The 18,884-nt window shown below is 32.5% G+C and overlaps 1 protein-coding gene and 1 pseudogene across 1 annotated transcript; one reads left to right on the forward strand and one right to left on the reverse strand.

Annotated features, from left to right (window-relative positions):
• Window positions 1-1,847: 1,847 nt before the first annotated feature.
• On the reverse strand, window positions 1,848-5,935 carry LOC145578705 (leucine-rich repeat receptor protein kinase MSP1-like; annotated as a pseudogene).
• Window positions 5,936-12,462: 6,527 nt separating this feature from the next.
• Window positions 12,463-18,531, forward strand: LOC145578706 (fructose-bisphosphate aldolase-lysine N-methyltransferase, chloroplastic-like). Its single transcript, XM_081636005.1, has 12 exons — window positions 12,463-12,589; window positions 13,044-13,133; window positions 13,737-13,865; window positions 14,118-14,415; window positions 14,525-14,643; window positions 14,832-14,964; window positions 15,194-15,270; window positions 16,366-16,563; window positions 17,155-17,344; window positions 17,477-17,658; window positions 18,032-18,132; window positions 18,216-18,531. Exons 1-12 carry the CDS (start codon window positions 12,563-12,565, stop codon window positions 18,364-18,366), a joined length of 1,695 nt encoding a protein of 564 aa, XP_081492131.1. The 5' UTR covers window positions 12,463-12,562; the 3' UTR covers window positions 18,367-18,531.
• Window positions 18,532-18,884: the final 353 nt, after the last annotated feature.

Here is an 18,884-nt window from a genome sequence, read left to right on the forward strand (position 1 = left end):
TCTCCAGAAAAAAAATACAAGTATTAATATAAACTTCAAATAGGAAAACTCTTCTAATATGATCATTATGTTAATCTTTACATACATGATAAATACAATACTTAAATTGATAGATCCGATTCATTGCTATATATGTTTGCTCTGGTTGAATGGTCCTTTTAGCCACATATACAGATCTGGATCATGACCTCTTTTTGTAATTCAACTATATTATTATATGATTTCCCCATATCAAATTTTTTCATTTTTTTTTGTAAAAGCTCCATATCTATCTAGGTATTGATCGAATAACGTATCTACTTACCATAAAAAGATTTCGTAGACATCATAGTAAATCCAAATTTATAAATTTAAATATTTATTTATCAAAAAAAAGTCAAATCTTTGAATTGATTCAAGTCGTAGAATGTAGATCCGTGCACGCGGGTCTCGTGCAAATTGGACCGCGTTTTGACTCTCTTCACACGGCCCATCCCCAGAAATCATTTCACGATTTCCGAACACTTTTCTCTCTCCTCACCATAACTCCGGCAACCAATCGCCGCCTTCCCCCTCTTTTCCGGCAACCATATGCTGTCATTACGATTTTCCGGCGTAACTCTCATCGGAAGGTTAGTAGTTCTGCAGCTGTTACTTCTCTACTCATTTGAATGTTCTTCGTTTTCCGTAATTTTTGGGATAAAAGGAACAATTAAAGAATATTTTTATAGCAGTTGAATTAAAATTAGAGTTCTGAAAACCTAATTTTAAGTTTTTGTGATTGATTCATGTTTAATTGAATACTTGAAAGTTCTTCGTTTTCCGTAATTTTGGGGGATAAATGAACAATTAAAGAATATTTTTCTAGTAATTGAATCAAAATTAGAGTTCTGAAAACCTAGGTTTAAGTTTTTGTTGATTAATTCATGTGTAATTGAATTAACCGATCGATTAAGTTGTTAGTTTTTCCGATTTTTGATTGAATTGTCAATCATTACTTACCAATTTACTAGGTTGTTATAGCAATTATTGGTGATGATGCTGATCAATTTTTAGCTACTGTCTTAGCAATTTTTTTAATTTTATTTTTTATGTTGTTGTCAATAGTCATTGCGACTTTTATCGATGAAATTCAAGGTTGAATGGTTATAGTTGTGAGAGCTGGTGATATTAATTTACATTAATCTTGAATTTGCTGTTGTGTTGACAGAATTATGCCTACCTATGATGTGTTGATTTGTTAGGTACTGTAAAGCCTATTAGCTCAACAGGTAGAGCACTATGCGCTTGCATAGAGGGATGTAGGTTCAAATCCTATGTAGGCTGTCAATGGTTCGATGATGACACTAGGAGATTTTATTCATTGTAATTGTGGGTGATGTACTTGCAGATAAGCGTCGCCTTTTTTTTCAAGATACTGATGATCTAAGTAACTGCAAATCTAACTAAAAGACGTAAATGTATCGAGGAAAAGTATGCCCTTTCCTGCTGTATGATGTTTATGATTGAAATGTAGAAACAAGATGTTGAAATGTTATTGTCCTTTCGCTGGTGTATTCCTACTGATGTGTTTCTGGCTTTCTGCTAGCCTGCTACATTGCTATATGCTGCACTATTTCATCTTCTATGTTGTGTTCTGCTGTTTTTATCGTCTTCATTTCCCTCCATATCTGTTCTTGGAATGGAGTTTTGGGATTAAATGATGATTTGATGCATCAAGCAATATTAAGTAACGAATGTTGAGATTTCGATTCAATCAATTAAGATCGATTTATTTCACCAAAAAAATAAAATAAGATTTATTCCTTTTGGGCACAACTAATACAGTTTTATTATGATAGCAGAACAAATCTGATATTACATGATATTATGTTAAGCTCACTGTCCACCAGCTAAGCTTCTGGAGGAAGCAAAGTTTACCAGCTAATAACCATATAAGAAATGAGGTCAAAATGAACAGCAATGTTGATCAGGAACAGCAATCAATGACCAAAATGCGATCGCGATCAAACCGTTTCAATTGAGATATATGTACATTCTGTCATTGATTACAATATTACTTTGCTGAAAGCAGTAAGGTTGGTGATAACAAAGTGTAGACGATTGTGATTACTAAATGAATCCCAAATTCCCAAAAAACGGGAACTTAATTGTCTCTTTTACTCTTCTATTTTATGCAATAGCTGTACCACTTGATGCATCTCAGGCCTTGTTGCAGGTCTATCATTGGTGCACATTTGAGCTATACGGATGATCTTCAACATCTGATTCCTCCACATTGGTGGAACATACGAATCAAGCAGCTCATCTTCTATCTGATTGGCCAACATCAAACGAACCCAACCTACCAAATTACCACCCTCACTATCAGCCTGTCCTGTTGGTGCCCTACCAGTCACCAGCTCCAGCATCACCACTCCGAAGCTGTATACGTCTCCTTTTGTTGTCGCCACCATTGACAGCCCATACTCGGGAGGAATATAACCTAATGTGCCAGAGAGAATGGTGCTGTAATGGCTCTCATAATCACTTATTATTCTGGCCAGTCCAAAGTCTGAGACTTTGGGCTCAAAGTTGTGATCCAGAAGTATGTTGCTTGACTTAATGTCCCTGTGAATGATGTGAGGCACAAACCCATCATGCAGAAAGGCAATGCCCTGGGCAGCCCCCAAACAGATCTTGAAGCGGGTGGGCCAATCTAGGGCTTCCACCCCTGGGTCTCGGTTCCACAACAACTCATCAAGACTCCCGTTCTCCATGTATTCATACACTAAAAACCTTTCCTCAGCAAAGACACAGTACCCAACTAATGGAACCAAGTTTCTGTGTTGAACCTTTCCAATAGTCTCCAACTCAGCTAGAAACTGTCGATCATCTTGAAAGTGTCCTTTATCAAGCCGCTTGACAGCCATGGCTCGCCGGCTTCGCCCCTCCAGAAGGGATGCCTTATACACAGTACCAACTCCACCAGCACCAATCATATGTGTCTTGCTGAAGTTTTCAGTGGCTGATACTATTTCTCCATGATCAAAGCGGGTGAGCGAAAGCCCAAATGTACCAAGATTAATGCTTAACGGCTCATTGATGCCTCGCTCAACTGTCGTTACAAGTCCAAGTCTTTCACTGTCATGAAGTGACGCATTTCGCCTCAATATCCATTGTTTACCCAGATAGATGACTAGAACAAGAAGGACAAATACTATAACCCCAATCATGGCATCCCAAGCATGGGTCTTAGTTGGTCGATGGGCAGAAGCTAAGCATGGTTCAGCATGCTCAGTGCAAGACTTGGGCACAAATCCCAGGAATTTGTTGGCAGAGAGATTGATGAAGGAGAGACCTTCAATGCCACAGATGGTGCATGGAACGTAGTTTTCAAAATTGTTACTAGAAAGATCTAGATATGTCAAAGAAGCAAGGTTTGATATCGAGGATGGAAAGGTTTCCTGTCAAAGCATTGCTGTGCAGGTCAAGATAGGAGAGGGCAGTTAGGTTTGAAAGAGAGTCACAAAGGGGGCCTCTAAATTGGTTATTGCTAGCATTTAGATGAACAAGCGAACTGGGAGATGCAAAGTGACAAGGGATGGTCCCCGAAAGAGAATTTGCACTGATATCCAGGTAGAACAGTCTTTCAATACTTAGCAAGGATGGTGGCAATGAACCACTGAGAAAATTCCATGATATATCCAGCTCAGCTAAACGAGGCATTAATGAGGCCATGTTATCAGGAATAGCACCAGAAAGCCTATTGTGGGAAAGAACAAGGCCCTGAAGATTCTTCAACGTGAAATTTTCATGTATGGCTGGACCAGCTAAATGATTGGAAGATAGATTCAGCGTGGTCATGTAGGAAAGACTAAATAACTCAAAAGGAATGATGCTGTTTAGCTCATTGTTGTGTAATAACAGTTCCCTGATTATAAAGCAGTGACCAATTGATGCAGGAATTGGACCCGTAAACTTGTTGTGGGAGAGATCAAGCATACCACAATGCTGAGTGTACTCGGAATCTGGCAAGGGTATCTCTTGGAATCCAGAGCATATCTCTTCTGGTATGAGACCTGAAAAATTATTCCAGGATAATACCAAATTATCCAGCAATTTCAATCTTGAAATGGACTTTGGAATATGACCAATAAGGTTGTTTGAACCAAGATCCAAGGATATGAGGCCTGTACAGTTGAAAAGTTCTTCAGGGATCTCTCCTGTCAACTGGTTACCGCGCAGAGAAAGGTTGGTGAGGTTCCTCAATTCACCAATGGAAGCTGGGATGGTCCCTTTAAAAAAATTATCACCCAATTCCAGTCTGTGCAATGTCTGAACCTTAGCTAGAGCTGGAGAAATCTTTCCAGAAAGAAAGTTATCATCAAGAAATATTGCCTCAAGAGATTTCGACTCCCATAGCTGATCAGGAATTTTTCCATGAAATCTGTTGTTTGACAATACTAGGGTGGTCAGAGGGAGACTACCTAAGTAATCAGGTAACTCTCCCGAAAGATTGTTTCCAAATAATATCAAATCTTTCAGGCCACTACAGTTCCTGAAGGTCTTCTCAATGCTTCCAGTGAAGTTATTGTTTGGCAATGACAAATTTTCTATTGACTTCACATTGCATATTTCTGAAGATAATTCGCCAGAAAGCATGTTAGAACTCATGTCAAGCAACTTTAGATTCTGCAGATTGAGTGACGGCATAAACCCTGTGAAGAGGTTCTCAGCCATCGTTATAGATTCCACTTGCTTCCAGTTTGAAATCCAACCAGGGATCATCCCTGTTAAGCGGTTGGAAATAAGCTTCAGAGTTTTAATTGATTCCATCCCTGCAAGACCATCTGGTAAAGGACCAGAGAAAGAGTTGCGGGAAAGGTCTAAAATCTCAAGGCTCTTACAGTTACCCAGCTGTCCAGGGATGCTCCCACTCAATCCAGCATTTGCAGCGAGCAAGTTTTGTAAATGGGTCATATTTCCAATGTTTGCTGGCAATTCTCCCACAAACGAGTTTTGTCCGATATCCAAGCAAGCCAAGTTAGGTAGTTCAGTTAATTTACTGGGTATGGCACCTGTAAGCTTGCAATTCCTGACTCTGAGCTCATGAAGCGCCTTGAGTTTGCCAATAGAGGATGGAATTACTCCACTGATGCTGTTGTTCACCAAGTTTATTGAAGTTAGGTTCTTCAGTTTCCCGATATTCTTTGGTATTGGTCCACTTATGGAGTTACTAGAGAGATCAATCTTCTTAAGGCTCGTTAACTTTCCAAACCCAGAAAAGATAGGACCACTAAAGCTGTTGGAATTAGCATCAAAGAACAAGAGACTAGCAAGGTCACCCAAACTTGAAGGGAGGAAACCAGAGAAAGAGTTTTTACTAAGATCAAGAGACTCCAACTTCGACAGATTTCCAAGTTCTGGCGGAAGCTTCCCAGAGAAAAGATTGGTACTAACCGAAAGCTCAATAAGATCACTTAGAAGGCCAATAGTCGAAGGCAAGTGACTAGAAAAGCTGTTATCATCAAGTACAAGATACCTGAGACTTTTCAGGCTGGACACTGTTGAAGGCAGAGTTCCAGACAGTTTATTGTGACTCAGGTCCAGAATTTGAAGCTCCTCAAGGCTCCATATATTTGCAGGAATGACACCCACCAACCCGCACTGACTGAGATTAAGAAACTTCAGATGTTTTAGCTCCCCTATGCTACTAGGAATTGGAAGCTTTAGCGCGGAAGAGCTACAAGGTAGCTTAAGCCTAAGAACAACTTTCGATCCTCCACATTCCACACCTGTCAAGTTGCAGACGGGTGTATCCATGTTAAACCAGCTAGGAATTGTATCTTTTCTTCGGATTAGGCTCTTTCTTAGAGAAGAGACGATCTCTATATCACTTGAAGTAGTGGTCACACAGATCATACCCAACATTAAAAGAACTAAAGTCGGATTCATCATGCTATACACACTCATGGCTCGTTTGCAGAAATTGTCAACCCTGCATATGTGGAAAAAATAAAATAAAAATTAGAGCTTTAATAGCTACTTCATTAATTCCATAATAACCTACCTCTCTTTCTACTTCCAAAAATCTACTAGTATAATAAGTTTGGTACTAAAATCTTTTCTCACTAAAAATCGTTTTTTATTTCCTCACTTACTACTACCGCATCTACCTTTTTAGTAAAATAAGTATTAATAACCCATTTATGAGATATGGCCCTAAAAATACATGCAATGGTGATTGTTAAGACTCTAAGAGTTATTTTTTTGGGACGAAGGGAGTAATCATTATATAACAAATTCATTAACCAATTACCCAAAAAAAGGTTCTTTAAAAAATCCGTAGTAATGTCTAATTTTGATTTTATTACTCCGTATATCATACGGAGTACACAATAATAACAAAAATACCAACATAGTTACATGTGTAATCAAACACAAAATCATCGTTGACAACAACAAATAGCAAGAAACTTCAGGAATATCAGACATGGCGACATGGTGAACCATACCAACAACAAGATAAACAGCAACAGCGCCCAACAACAACAACAACAACAAGAGAAACAGAGCAACAAAAGGGAGATAACCTTGTTTGAGGTTGAATTATGGGTTAAAATGAGTATTAATGTACGAGTAAAATGCTGTGTTTTTTGTGTGACTGTTTCTCACTCTAAAATCAGATCAATTTTGATAAGTTTTCTCTCACTAAAAAAGGGTGATAATCATCTGTATCTGCTCACAAATATAAGGTAACAGAGTTGGAGCAGAGTATGACCGTACGAAGTAGTACTGCCAACTCACTCAGTCAGCATTGTTGTCATTGGTTGGGGTGTTTGGAGTTGGGGCCCACTTCGACAGTTAGTCTTCATAGTCAGAGAATCAACATTAAGGAGAGTGTTATTCGGTATTATTCCATGATTTTTCTTTCTATGTTTTGATGTAAATTATAACTAGGAGTTAATGAGGTTATGATTTATTTCCTTTTAACTTTGGTCTAATAATTTGTTAAAAATGGATCAATGATTATTAAATTCGGAGTATCTTACCGGACGATAGAAAATTAGTTTGAACGTGTATTTATTCGCATATTACAATATCTACTGTGTTGTTTTTATTTTGTCACTCGTGCACAAAAGTTTTTTATTCCGTATTTAAGTTAGGATTTAGATGAGATGCACTTTTATATAAGTCATTGTTAATTTTATTGATGGATACATGTCATATTATCATTAAAGAATTTCATCTAAACTACTTATGACATTATTTTTTTTCCAAGTTTCAAGGCAGCAATTGAACAAAAAAACATGAAATTGTGACTACACATCCCAATTAAAGACTTAAAAGAGTACTCGTATTTAAAAAAAAAAAAAAAAAAACCATGGTTATACTGTCGTGTTGTTTTCTAAAATGTCTTTGGTGTTTTCCCAATTGACTTGAAAGAATATGATTCTCACATGAAATTGATTTTACTCAATCTAAACACAAAAAAAGTCCTAATAAAACTGAAAAAGCTACACATACATTGAATGTATGTAGCTCCCACATGCATTGTGACATGGCAGCATTTTATTTGTTAGTAAAATGGGCCCCAAAATCCACTATATATGAAATTTTTATTTGAATTTCAAATAAATTTCTAGTTTAAACTTTGAATTTCAAATTTTTTTTTGTCATTTCCAATATAAATTTTATTTTTTAAAAAAAAAAAAAATGTATAATGGAATTAGTATTTCTTGGCATTAGTGTTTCTTTGCATAAGTGTTACTGCAGTCGTGATGAGTCTGATGACCCTTTGAAGAAAAGATAACCCTCTTCTAATTGGATTAGTGTTTCTTTGCATCTTTTATGGTTCTTTGATTCTTCGGTAAAAATGCAAAGAAACACTTAGCCTTGAAAATTTTTATTCTGCTTTGTTTGTCTTTACCTTCCCACATACATACATATTGTTGTATAATATATTTGTCTAGTAAATAAGATCACATTGATGATAGTCGCCTATTAGTTATTTTACATGACAACATTTTATTTTAGAAATAAAAAAAAAATAATAATAAAAAAAACCTTGTTCATCTTCAATAGTCAAACACCATGAACTACAGTGGCCGCCATGGAAGATGAAAAAAAAAAGTAAAAAAGTCATATCTAGAAGATAATGTGTAATATAGTTTGTGGTTTAATTGAGTTAATCTTCATCATTTAATTATCTACAACAATTGAAATTAGTGTTCTTCTACTTTTTCTATTGAACTATTGAAATGGGTCATTTGCTTCTTCTTCTTCCCGTTTTCTATTGAATTTGAAATTGTGTAGAAATACAATAATTATTAAAGTAACAAAAGTGGTCAAAGTCGTATTTGTTAGTAAAAAAATGAGAGTCGAATGACCTCAATAATGGCTGGAAAAAAAAAGGTCGGCGAAAAGGGCAAAAAAATCTCGATAATATTAAACACTTTAACTTACTAATTTATTTAGTAACACAAGCAGATTGTTTAGTAACATAAGCAATTATGTTTGGTAACCAAATATAAGAGACGTAGCACTACTTATTATTAACAAAGAAAAAAAAAATCCTACAAATGTCGATGTTTATCTTGCAATCTTGATTACTAATGATGAACATAAATTTGCACCGATGAAATATTGTCTCCTAGTTCGATCCCTCACAAGAACATGAGTTACCTTTTTTTCAAATTTTATTTGTCCTTACCCTCCAATTGATATTTACAAAGATAGTAACAAATATTGTATCCTAAATCTTGTGATGAGTAAGTTATATTTTATAAATACACTTTTGTAGTAACAACAAAACCCAAATAAAATTGTGAACATATAATTATTAGTAATAAATTGATATATTGAATATACTTCTCAATAATTTTTCAAACTTTGAATATTATACATAGACCATAGTTATAATTTTCAAAGTTATCAATTTACCCTTAATAATTTAACTTAATAAAGCACATTAATCATTATAGGAAATAAGGCAACATTATATTGATCAAGTGTAATGATTTTTGTTTAAATTTTTTTCATGTCCGAGAAAAAGAGGCGACAAGTGTTTAAACTTATGGATGATGTGAAATAGACACAGTCACTAAAAAGTCATAAGAAATAAAGTTGAATAAGTAAATATATAGTAATCGAGCTTCACATCAATATTAACCATTGATGTGAAAACTGTAAGTATATGATTAGTTACCGACGATGCAATGAAGAGTACTATATTTTGTTTGCTAAATGTTTACATGGTGAATATCAGAATATCTCACAATGTTTGTAAGTGCCGTTTGACTATCTTTCATTATATGAAATCTTTTTTCTTTTCGTCACAATGTTGGTTACTAACACGTTGCTCATAAATTGTTACACATTAAATTTGGTACCGGGTTTGTATGTCATCCTTAATCACAACAGTTTTTTTTAGTATAGTTTCCTTAATCACATAATTATATGGTAACAAAAAATGAAAATATAGTATTCGAAACTATATATTTTATTCATATATGACACTTTTTTTTAGTAACAACTAACCTTTTTTTAAAAAACGAAAAGTAATAACTTATTATTAAAAAAATATGTCGTAAACACATGGGATATTTAGCAATAAGTGACAATAATTATATTGTGTGTAACCAATCATGATTCGATTTAAACTCTTAATTATTTTATTTAAATCTTTAAATCTATAAAGTAAATCTACTACACTTAGATTGTAACTCTCAAAGGCCTCAATAATGTTTCAATTTTGATGTTTACAAGCATATAATTCATCCTTAAAAAAAAAAGCATCTTTTTTATTTTTTAAAAAAGCATCCTTTTTTAATAACACTTTGTATTTATTTTATTAAGACTTTGTATCTAACACTACTTGTTTTTATTAACATTTTGTATTTATTGATACTATAAGCAAACTAGTCTTTTTCCACGTATTTAATACGAGTAAATTTTTTTTTGAAACATAATATGAGTAAACTAGTATACGTAAATATGATAAAATCAAATAAAAAAATTAAACCAACTTATTTAATAACGCAAATAAAAAAAGATAAGTTATAAATACACGGGAGTATTTAGCATTAAGTAATAATAATTTGTGTGTAACCTTAGCTTTTGTGATTTCATGTTAATTCTCAATTATTTGATTAAAAACCTTCAAGAAATGAATAAAACCCTCCAATGTATGAATTAATCAGTACAACACTTGATAATTGTATAATTATAGCTAACACCTATTTAATTTTATATAGTTCCTTATATGTAATAAAAATATAATCTGTACTTTTTTGTTATGTTTGAAAATTTTGTAGTAACAATAATGACCAATTACTAACACTTCTTTTAAAAAGTTAACAAACATAGTAAAGTTAAAATTGTTCAACTTTATAAATTTTTTGAAAATATATCAATATAGATGTCTATAAAAAGATCTTTAAAAAATAATTCCATTGGTTTTTTTATAATAATATTTTGATTTATAGTCTGTAAAATATCGTCAAATGAAGTATTATTCGATTCTTATAATAAACATCTTTCTTCATTAATGACGTTGACTAAGATGCTATTTTCTCAGTAACAAAATTGTATATTTTAGTAATCTAAAATATTTTTTTAGTAACAAGAAAGATTATTTGGCGTCAATGAAATTTGTCTTGCCTTCTTATGGTAAATGGTGCCAAAAACCAAAAACTTTTTCCTCTCAATTTTCTCTCTCATTTTTTTAGCTAATGATGAGTTGTCAATTTTTAATTGGTAATGTATCTTGGGACCACATACATTCAATGTATGTGTATCATTGTCCCAATAAAACCATTATTTTGTACAAACCCAAAACAAAATTAATGCCATTAACGTAATCATCGATACCAATTAACCATTTAAAAATAGTACAATTCGAACAACTCACATAATTAATGCAATTTATTTCCTTCCAACTTTGTAATTTGCCTTTTATTTATGAAGTTCTCTTTTGATTTAAGAAAAAAAAAAAAAAAGAACAACTCACATAACACTTCCGAAGTCCGAACTATTAACTAGGAAGGTTCAAATCGAGTTAAGACTTAGGCCCCGTTCTTTAGAGCTGCTTTGCTCTGCTGAAATCTGCTATGCTCTGCTCTGCTCTACTTCAATCTGCTCTGCTCTGCTCTACTTCAATCTGCTCTGCTCTGCTCTGCCCTGCTCTGCTCTGCTCTGCTGTACTTAAAAATAATACTTAATATTGAATTATTATAATAATAATTAATATTTAATAATAATAATAAATGTTTAATAATAATAATAAATAATTAATATTTAATAATAATAATTAATATTGAATTATTATAATAATAATAATAATAATATTTAATAATAATAATAATAATAAATTATTATTTAATAATAATAATAATTAATATTGAATCATTATAATAATAATAATAAATATTTCATAATAATAATAATAATAAAAAATAATTAATATTTAATAATAATAATATTATTAAAAATTAATATTTAATAATAACAACAATAAATAATTAATATTTAATAATAATAATAATAATTAATATTGAATCATTATTATAATAATAATATATATTTCATAATATTAATAAATAATTAATATTTAATAATAATAATATTATTAAAAATTAATATTTAATAATAACAACAATATATAATTAATATTTAATAATAATAATAATTAATATTGAATCATTATTATAATAATAATAATTAATTAATATTTAATAATAATAATATTATTAAAAATTAATATTTAATAATAACAACAATATATAATTAATATTTAATAATAATAATAATTAATATTGAATCATTATTATAATAATAATAAATATTTCATAATAATAATAAATAATTAATATTTAATAATAGTAATATTATTAAAAATTAATATTTAATAATAACAACAATATAATATTATTAAAAATTAATATTTAATAATAATAATAATAATTAATTAATAATTAATATTTAATAATTAAAATAATAATTAATATTGAACTATAATAATAATAATAATAAATAATAATAATAAATAATAATAATAATAATAATGGCAATAATATTTTCTCAAAAAAAAAAATAATGACAATAATAGTAATAATAATACTTATTAATAATAATACTAATAATTGATTTTTTATAATATAAATTAATATTTAAAGATATAACTAATATTTAAATATAATACTAATTATTAATTTTTAATAAAAATAATAATTATAATATATAATAATTATTATAATAAAAATTAATATTTAATAATAATGCGATAATATTAATAATAGTTATAGTAATAGTAGTAGTAATAATAATAATAATAATAATAATAATAATAATAATAAGGAAATCTGTTTTGCTCGGCTCGATTCTGCTCCGCTCTGCCAGAAGCTCAAAAGAACTTGGCCTTACACGAGTAAAATCAAATCACAACTAGTTAAACAAAGTTTGACAAACAATCTTGAAAACCATTTCTCAGCATTTGGAGGGCTTTCGAGTTCATCAAATTTAGTTTAAGAGACGCTAAACTTCACTGACATTCTTTTACTTTTCTTCTTCCCTTTAAACTCTGCTCAAATATTTCGCAACAATGGTGGTTTCCATTGAAGATAATCAGGTAAAATCGCTACAATTTTAGCTCATTTTTATCTTGTAATTTCCAATATTTTGTAACTTTCTGGGTTCATTTTATTTACCCATAATCTGATGAACTCCAATTTTCTTGGGTCCATTTGTTTGAATTCCTTTGAACTGGTCTTAAAGAATAAACCCTTTAATCCTCTGTTTTCTTGCTCATTTTATTACTAAAATTACTATTTCAGAAAGAAATTGGTATGTTAAAAGCAAAACATGAGAACCCTTTTGAAATTTCTTAAGTTTTTCTTTGAATTTGTTGTTCTAATAATGTATGTACTTTTATCAAACAGTTGGTGGGCAAATATGAGTTATATTTGAATGTGGGTTTTCTTGGGTGTTTGAAATCAACATTGTTTATGTAATTAACTGCTTGTTGTAAATCTTGTTTATTTTCTAATGTGTTTTTACTAACTTTGATCTTTGTTGAATTTCAGCCGTCTTCTTCAAGTAATGTAGGTGGGACTGATGACTGTTTCTTGGTTGTCGAATTGTCTGAAGATGACCCTTTGTTTGAAAAGAAACTTGTGAGTAAATATTTTATCAGAATTTGAATTTAAAAATAAGGATGAATTTGTGTGTTTCATTTCTTTATTTGAGTGCTGTAGTTTTTGCCTTTTTCGGCTTTTGGCTATTTGAATTAGTTGCTGACTTGTTATTCTTGATTTGATTATTCATCTGTTAAGTTACTAGGTAAAACTGGTATGATGTATTGATGTAGGAGGACTAGGAACTGTGTTATGACTCGAGGGCTTGACCAGTTTGATCCATGATCAAATTAATGATTGTTAATGACCTAATTTTAATGCATTACTTTCTAGATGTGATCATTTGACGGAATTGTTTCTTGGAACGTCATTGACTGGTGTATTTATGTGTAGTAGTCATGTTATAGGGAGTTTTAAGGGTGTTAGATGGAGTGAGACTTGTTTTTAGAAGCAATGAAGTCAGAGCACTTTGAATTGTTTTTACTTGATAGTGTTTGAGTTGGCTTATCCTTATGTTCTTATCAAGGTTTTTTGGTTTTAGGCTTGCGAGATGCCTGAAGACAATTCTGTGTGCTTAATTCATGAATAAACATGGTTATCTGGATTGTTGTGCTAACTTATGGGGTCTCTTTTTTATTACAGAAATTGCTTAACGATAAGGGATTCGGTCCAAGTGACCATGTATACCTGCAGAAGACTTTAGTTCCTCATAGTCTGAAAGTCAAGTTGGATGCCTTGCTTCAGAGAGCTCGGATAATCCACTTGAATGAGGTAAGTGGTTTATTGGTTAAAATTATTAAGTATATACATCTAAACTCGGTTGTAGACTAGAAATGGCTCTGTCAATAGTTCATTTCAATTCAGCATGAAAGCTAAAGTATCCATTCTATGTTATGTTCATATTGTCCATGCAGTACTTTGTATGTTTGCTCTAGTACAGGATGATAAGCTCATCAAAATGCTTAAATATTCTAGAACTTATGTTATCGGTAATGTTGAAAAGCTAACTTTTTTCTGGTGCAGATGGAGCTTTATTTTGGTGCTAGTGCTTTAGATGAGGGTATAACAGAAGAATTTTACAGTCCTCGAAATGAGTTAGAGGCTCTCAATTGTGTCCTCTCTCTAGTTGATCATAGTGGGAAAAGTGATGTGACTAATGCTTCACTGAAAGCTCTACGAGTTGCAATTATCTCAAGAACTTTCAATTTTGGGAACAAAAATAAATTGGAAACAGAGATGGTAAAGGAAGCATGTGACAGTGAGAAGCATCTTACGAGTTGGGCTGAAAGCCATGGTCTCATATCTAAGCTGCAGATAGCTTGTATGTCAGGAATGCTCTAATTTAAATTTATTCAACTCAGAGGTATTGTATTAGGAAAGTTGCTTACAATGCTTTCCTGTGCTGATGTTTACATTTTGTGACAACCTAGATGTTGAAGGAGCTGGGAGAGGAGCACTGGCAACAGAAGACCTTGGGGTTGGAGACATAGCTCTGGAGATACCTATCTCTGTTATTATCTCAGAAGACCTTGTCTATGAATCTGACATGGTATGCTTCAATTGGTGAAAGGATTACATATGCATAAACTATATACATCGATACATGTACTATGACTCAAAGTGCTCCATTCTTCAGCACCTTCTGAATTACGTGATTTAATAAACAGTTGGATACATTATGTTGTTATTGTTATATGAGGGAAAATAATAATAACTTTGTATTCTTTTTCTATTCAGATTCATATTTTGGAAAAGATAGATGGCATTTCTGCTGAAACTATGTTGTTCTTGTGGAGTATGAGGGAGAGGCACAACATTGACTCGAAGTACAAATTCTACTTTGATGCACTTCCCAAACAGTTTAATACTGGTTTGTCCTGCTGCCTAACTCTTTTCTTAAATGTTTTAAGCTTTACATTATCCATTCATTATAATCACCTGGAAGCTAAATGATTAGCATCTAGGAGATTACTTTTTAAGAATTTATCTCCTATGTTCTACCAGCTTTATCTTGTCTAACTGATCCCCCGAATCTTAACAAAAAATTCTCACACTATTTATAGTGATCTCATCAAATCCATGTGTATTCTTTCAAATAGGATTGAGCTTTGGTGTGGAGGCGACGATAGTTTTGGATGGAACCTTGGCCTTAGAAGAGATATTACAAGCGAAGCAGGTTGTCTAAAATGTTATTTTGCTATTTTTCAAAATCTAGTTAATAGTATTTCTGCTTCGTTGTGGTTAAAGGAGGTTGTGGAACTAATGTGGGCAATGGAGTAGATAAGTAAGCTCTCTTTGGAATTAAAATATATATTAACACTCATTTCTGTGCATATATGTACATTGAATTGCTTAATTCAGTTTACTGGTCTTGTAAAAAATGTATACAAAATTTTGTCAAATTCTGTCAGTGTCAATAGTCTGCTTCATTTTGGTTAAAGGAATTCCTGTTACTGATATAAAATCTCTTTGGATTTATAATTTGTAGCAACTCAGATTTTTGCATGTTTGGACATTGGTTTGCTTACTGTCCGTGAAAAATAAGAGTACTAGAATTGTAACAAAGAATGTCCCAGGTCTATAAACTTTGGTTAAAGGAATTCCTGATACTGATAAAAAATCTCTTTGGATTTATAATTTGTAGCAACTCAGATTTTTGCATATTTGGACATTGGTTTGCTTACTGTCCGCGAAAAATAAGAGTACTAGAATTGTAACAAAGAATGTCCCAGGTCTATAAACTTTGGTTAAAGGAATTCCTGATACTGATAAAAAATCTCTTTGGATTTATAATTTGTAGCAACTCAGATTTTTGCATATTTGGACATTGGTTTGCTTACTGTCCGTGAAAAATAAGAGTACTAGAATTGTAACAAAGAATGTCCCAGGTCTATAAATTTGAAGGGTTCTTGTATTTTCATTACAATGTGGTATTATATGACTACTATGCCCTGCAGCAATGCTTCACCATTGTTGACACTTGCTTTTTTCCGAGTTCAGACATTGAACCATACCAAACTAAATATTTCTTTTCTCACAAAGATAATGTCCTTGGAGAATTTTTTATTTAAAAAGAGTATATATTGAGTAGGATTTGACCAATTGTGTGGTTGTATAATTGGAGTAGGGAAAGAATATAGAGGGGACATAGTTGGGACAAGGAAAATAAAGGGACATTTATCTTTAAGATGGCGAGAGTATTATTACTGCTTTTTCTCTACTTTTACAATTTTACCTGTTGCTTACATATCTGTCTATATGTTCATTGCAGCATTTGCGTTCTGAATATGATCAGTTGTTTCCTGCTCTCTCCGTGAGTTTTCCTGGTTTATTCTCACCAGAGTTATACACATGGGAGCAGTACCTATGGGCATGTGAGCTATGGTACTCCAATTCCATGAAAATTATGTTTCCCGATGGAAAGCTGAAGACATGTTTGATCCCCGTTGCAGGTTTTCTAAACCACTCTGTATGTTCACTTTTCTTCTCACTCTCTTGTTTTGTCGTACAAGTATTAATTTAGAAAGGGTTTCAGAAAATTGGTTTCCAGCTTTTCACACGGCTAAATCATAGTATTAGTTACTCTTAGTTATAACCCAGTTACATCCTCAAGTTGCAGAAAGACTAGAAACTAGAAGAAAATCCCATCCATTCATACACTCACCCTGTCTGAAATTCGCCTTGTTTTTTTTTTTTTTTTTTTTCACAAGGTCTCCCCTTGCATACTTTTGGGCAATTCAGTTGGCTAGGTGATGTGTAGTTATCATCTTGTTAACGTATTCCAATTATCAGATTGACCTTCAATATTTTATTACTCAATTGCTCCGAATTAAAAATATGGAAAAATCCATTTATGAATCATTGTTGGATCAACTATCTGAGCTTCTGATATCAATTAGAAGTTTTCCTTATCTTTCTTGGATAAACTCCCTTAAAAAGTTAATAACCAGAAAGCAGCATAACCTATCTTTGGATGCCTCTTTATCGCTTCCATTTGAGTCATGGGCTCACAGCCAATCTCTTTCTGAATGTCAGTAAATATGATCTTGTTTGTCTACAGGTTTGCCCACATATTCTGCATTATGGAAAAGTAGACTCAGTGACAAACTCTCTCAAATTTCCTCTCTCAAGACCATGCAATAGGGGAGAGCAATGCTATCTGAGCTATGGAAATCTATCTAGTTCTCATCTGCTCACCTTCTATGGGTTTCAACCACAAGAAGTGAACCCTTATGATATTATCCCGCTTGGTGAGTTTTGCAGATGCTCTACAATAAATGTAGTTAGAGCTCTTTTCTGATTATTCAGAGCTATTATAATCTCCCGTTGGGATGATATCACATTTTTCTTGAATTTTTTTATTGATATTGAATTCATTGTAGATATTGAAGAAGGCTCAGACTGCTCTTCTGAGGAAGGCTGTCAAGATGATACCAAACACATGGTTAGGGGTACTTGGCTTTCAGTTTTGACCAACCAAGGCCTCTTTTACTATAGACTGCCATCACCACTTTTGGAGCATCTACGGAATGCTGTGAATCCTGGCTTGCATACTATGACACTGGTATGATTTGCTTTTGTCTGACTTTGAACATCATAAGGTCATCTACTTAGCTAATACTTCGTATGAATTAATGCCACAACCTCAGACATTTTTATTAGGAGGTGTATTGTTGGAATTCAGATGGTATTCAAGCAATGAAGCTGGGTAATTGTGTAGTAGCTTTACCCTATTATTAACTGTAATGAATTTTTCTGTTCATCACGAGGGTGTTTCTGGTATCCTGAGGATGCTATAGGGGAATTATAGAGGTTAGTCTTTGGGTTCATCGAGGTTGTGATGGACAAAATTTGTTTGTGTTGCTTAAGGCTGTCTTGAATCCTGATTTCACATTTGGAAGCTCATACCCACTTTTCGCTTATTATTATTGTATCAGTTGCAAGAAAGCTTGGAAACTGAGAAGAAGGTTCTTGATGACCTTTATGTGATTTTTGATGGCATGATGAAAAATCTTGATGACTCAGTGCTGGAAGACAGGTTAGTTTCCGAAGAAACTATTTAATGCACATGTTTAAACACTAAGATGTTGAACCTAAAGCTGATGTTTTGCATTTTGCAAGGTTAAGTGAGAAGTGGGATGTACAATTAGCAATACAGTACAAAGATTTGCAGAAAAACATTGTGTCTTCTATACTGACTGCCTGTGAATCTGGACGAAACATGGTGGAACATGAACTCAAGAGATGCATGCATGAGGACATTGATGGCTAGCTGTAGGTTCAGGTAGAACGAGTGCCCTTCCTGCTGTTTTTCTGTATTCATTACTGTGAATGTCAGCCTCCCTTGGAGCCATATACTCGCCCTGTATGTCCGTTTTTGTTGTAATTTTAGCATAAGTAGCAAAGATGTATACCTAGGTAAAGGCATTGTAAGATCTTAAGTTTGTAACCCATAGTCAAGATTAGCCCCTTCACCAATTTTGTTCTGGACCTTCCTCATTTGAGGCAATATAATCTGGTATAAGTGTATTACTTAAAAGCAGATTAGTTTTGAATACCAAGAAATTTACTTTGAAATGTCTACTGTGAGTCAGTTTTTACTACGGATTACTATTTACAACTTCCATTAACCAATTAACAAAAGTTGAAAAGAGTTTATCAATGATTGCAATGTACTTCTGGGATTTATTTATTTATTTATTTATTTATTTTTTTACATAGATAAATACTTCGTATTATCTTCAATAATTTTTTTTTTTTTTTTTTGGACAACTTGAATGATATTTTAGA

This window comes from Chenopodium album, chromosome 14 (genome assembly GCF_948465745.1).
Source record: "Chenopodium album chromosome 14, dcCheAlbu1.1, whole genome shotgun sequence".
NCBI classification, from domain to species: Eukaryota; Viridiplantae; Streptophyta; class Magnoliopsida; order Caryophyllales; family Amaranthaceae; genus Chenopodium; species Chenopodium album.

Bases quoted from the DNA above. Each gene is read 5' to 3' on its own strand.
- LOC145578706 (XM_081636005.1), top strand. From the start codon at position 12,563: ATGGTGGTTTCCATTGAAGATAATCAG. The intron at 12,590-13,043 runs GTAAAATCGCTA...GTTGAATTTCAG, and splicing joins TTTCCATTGAAGATAATCAG to CCGTCTTCTTCAAGTAATGT. The intron at 17,659-18,031 runs GTATGATTTGCT...TTATTGTATCAG, and splicing joins GCTTGCATACTATGACACTG to TTGCAAGAAAGCTTGGAAAC.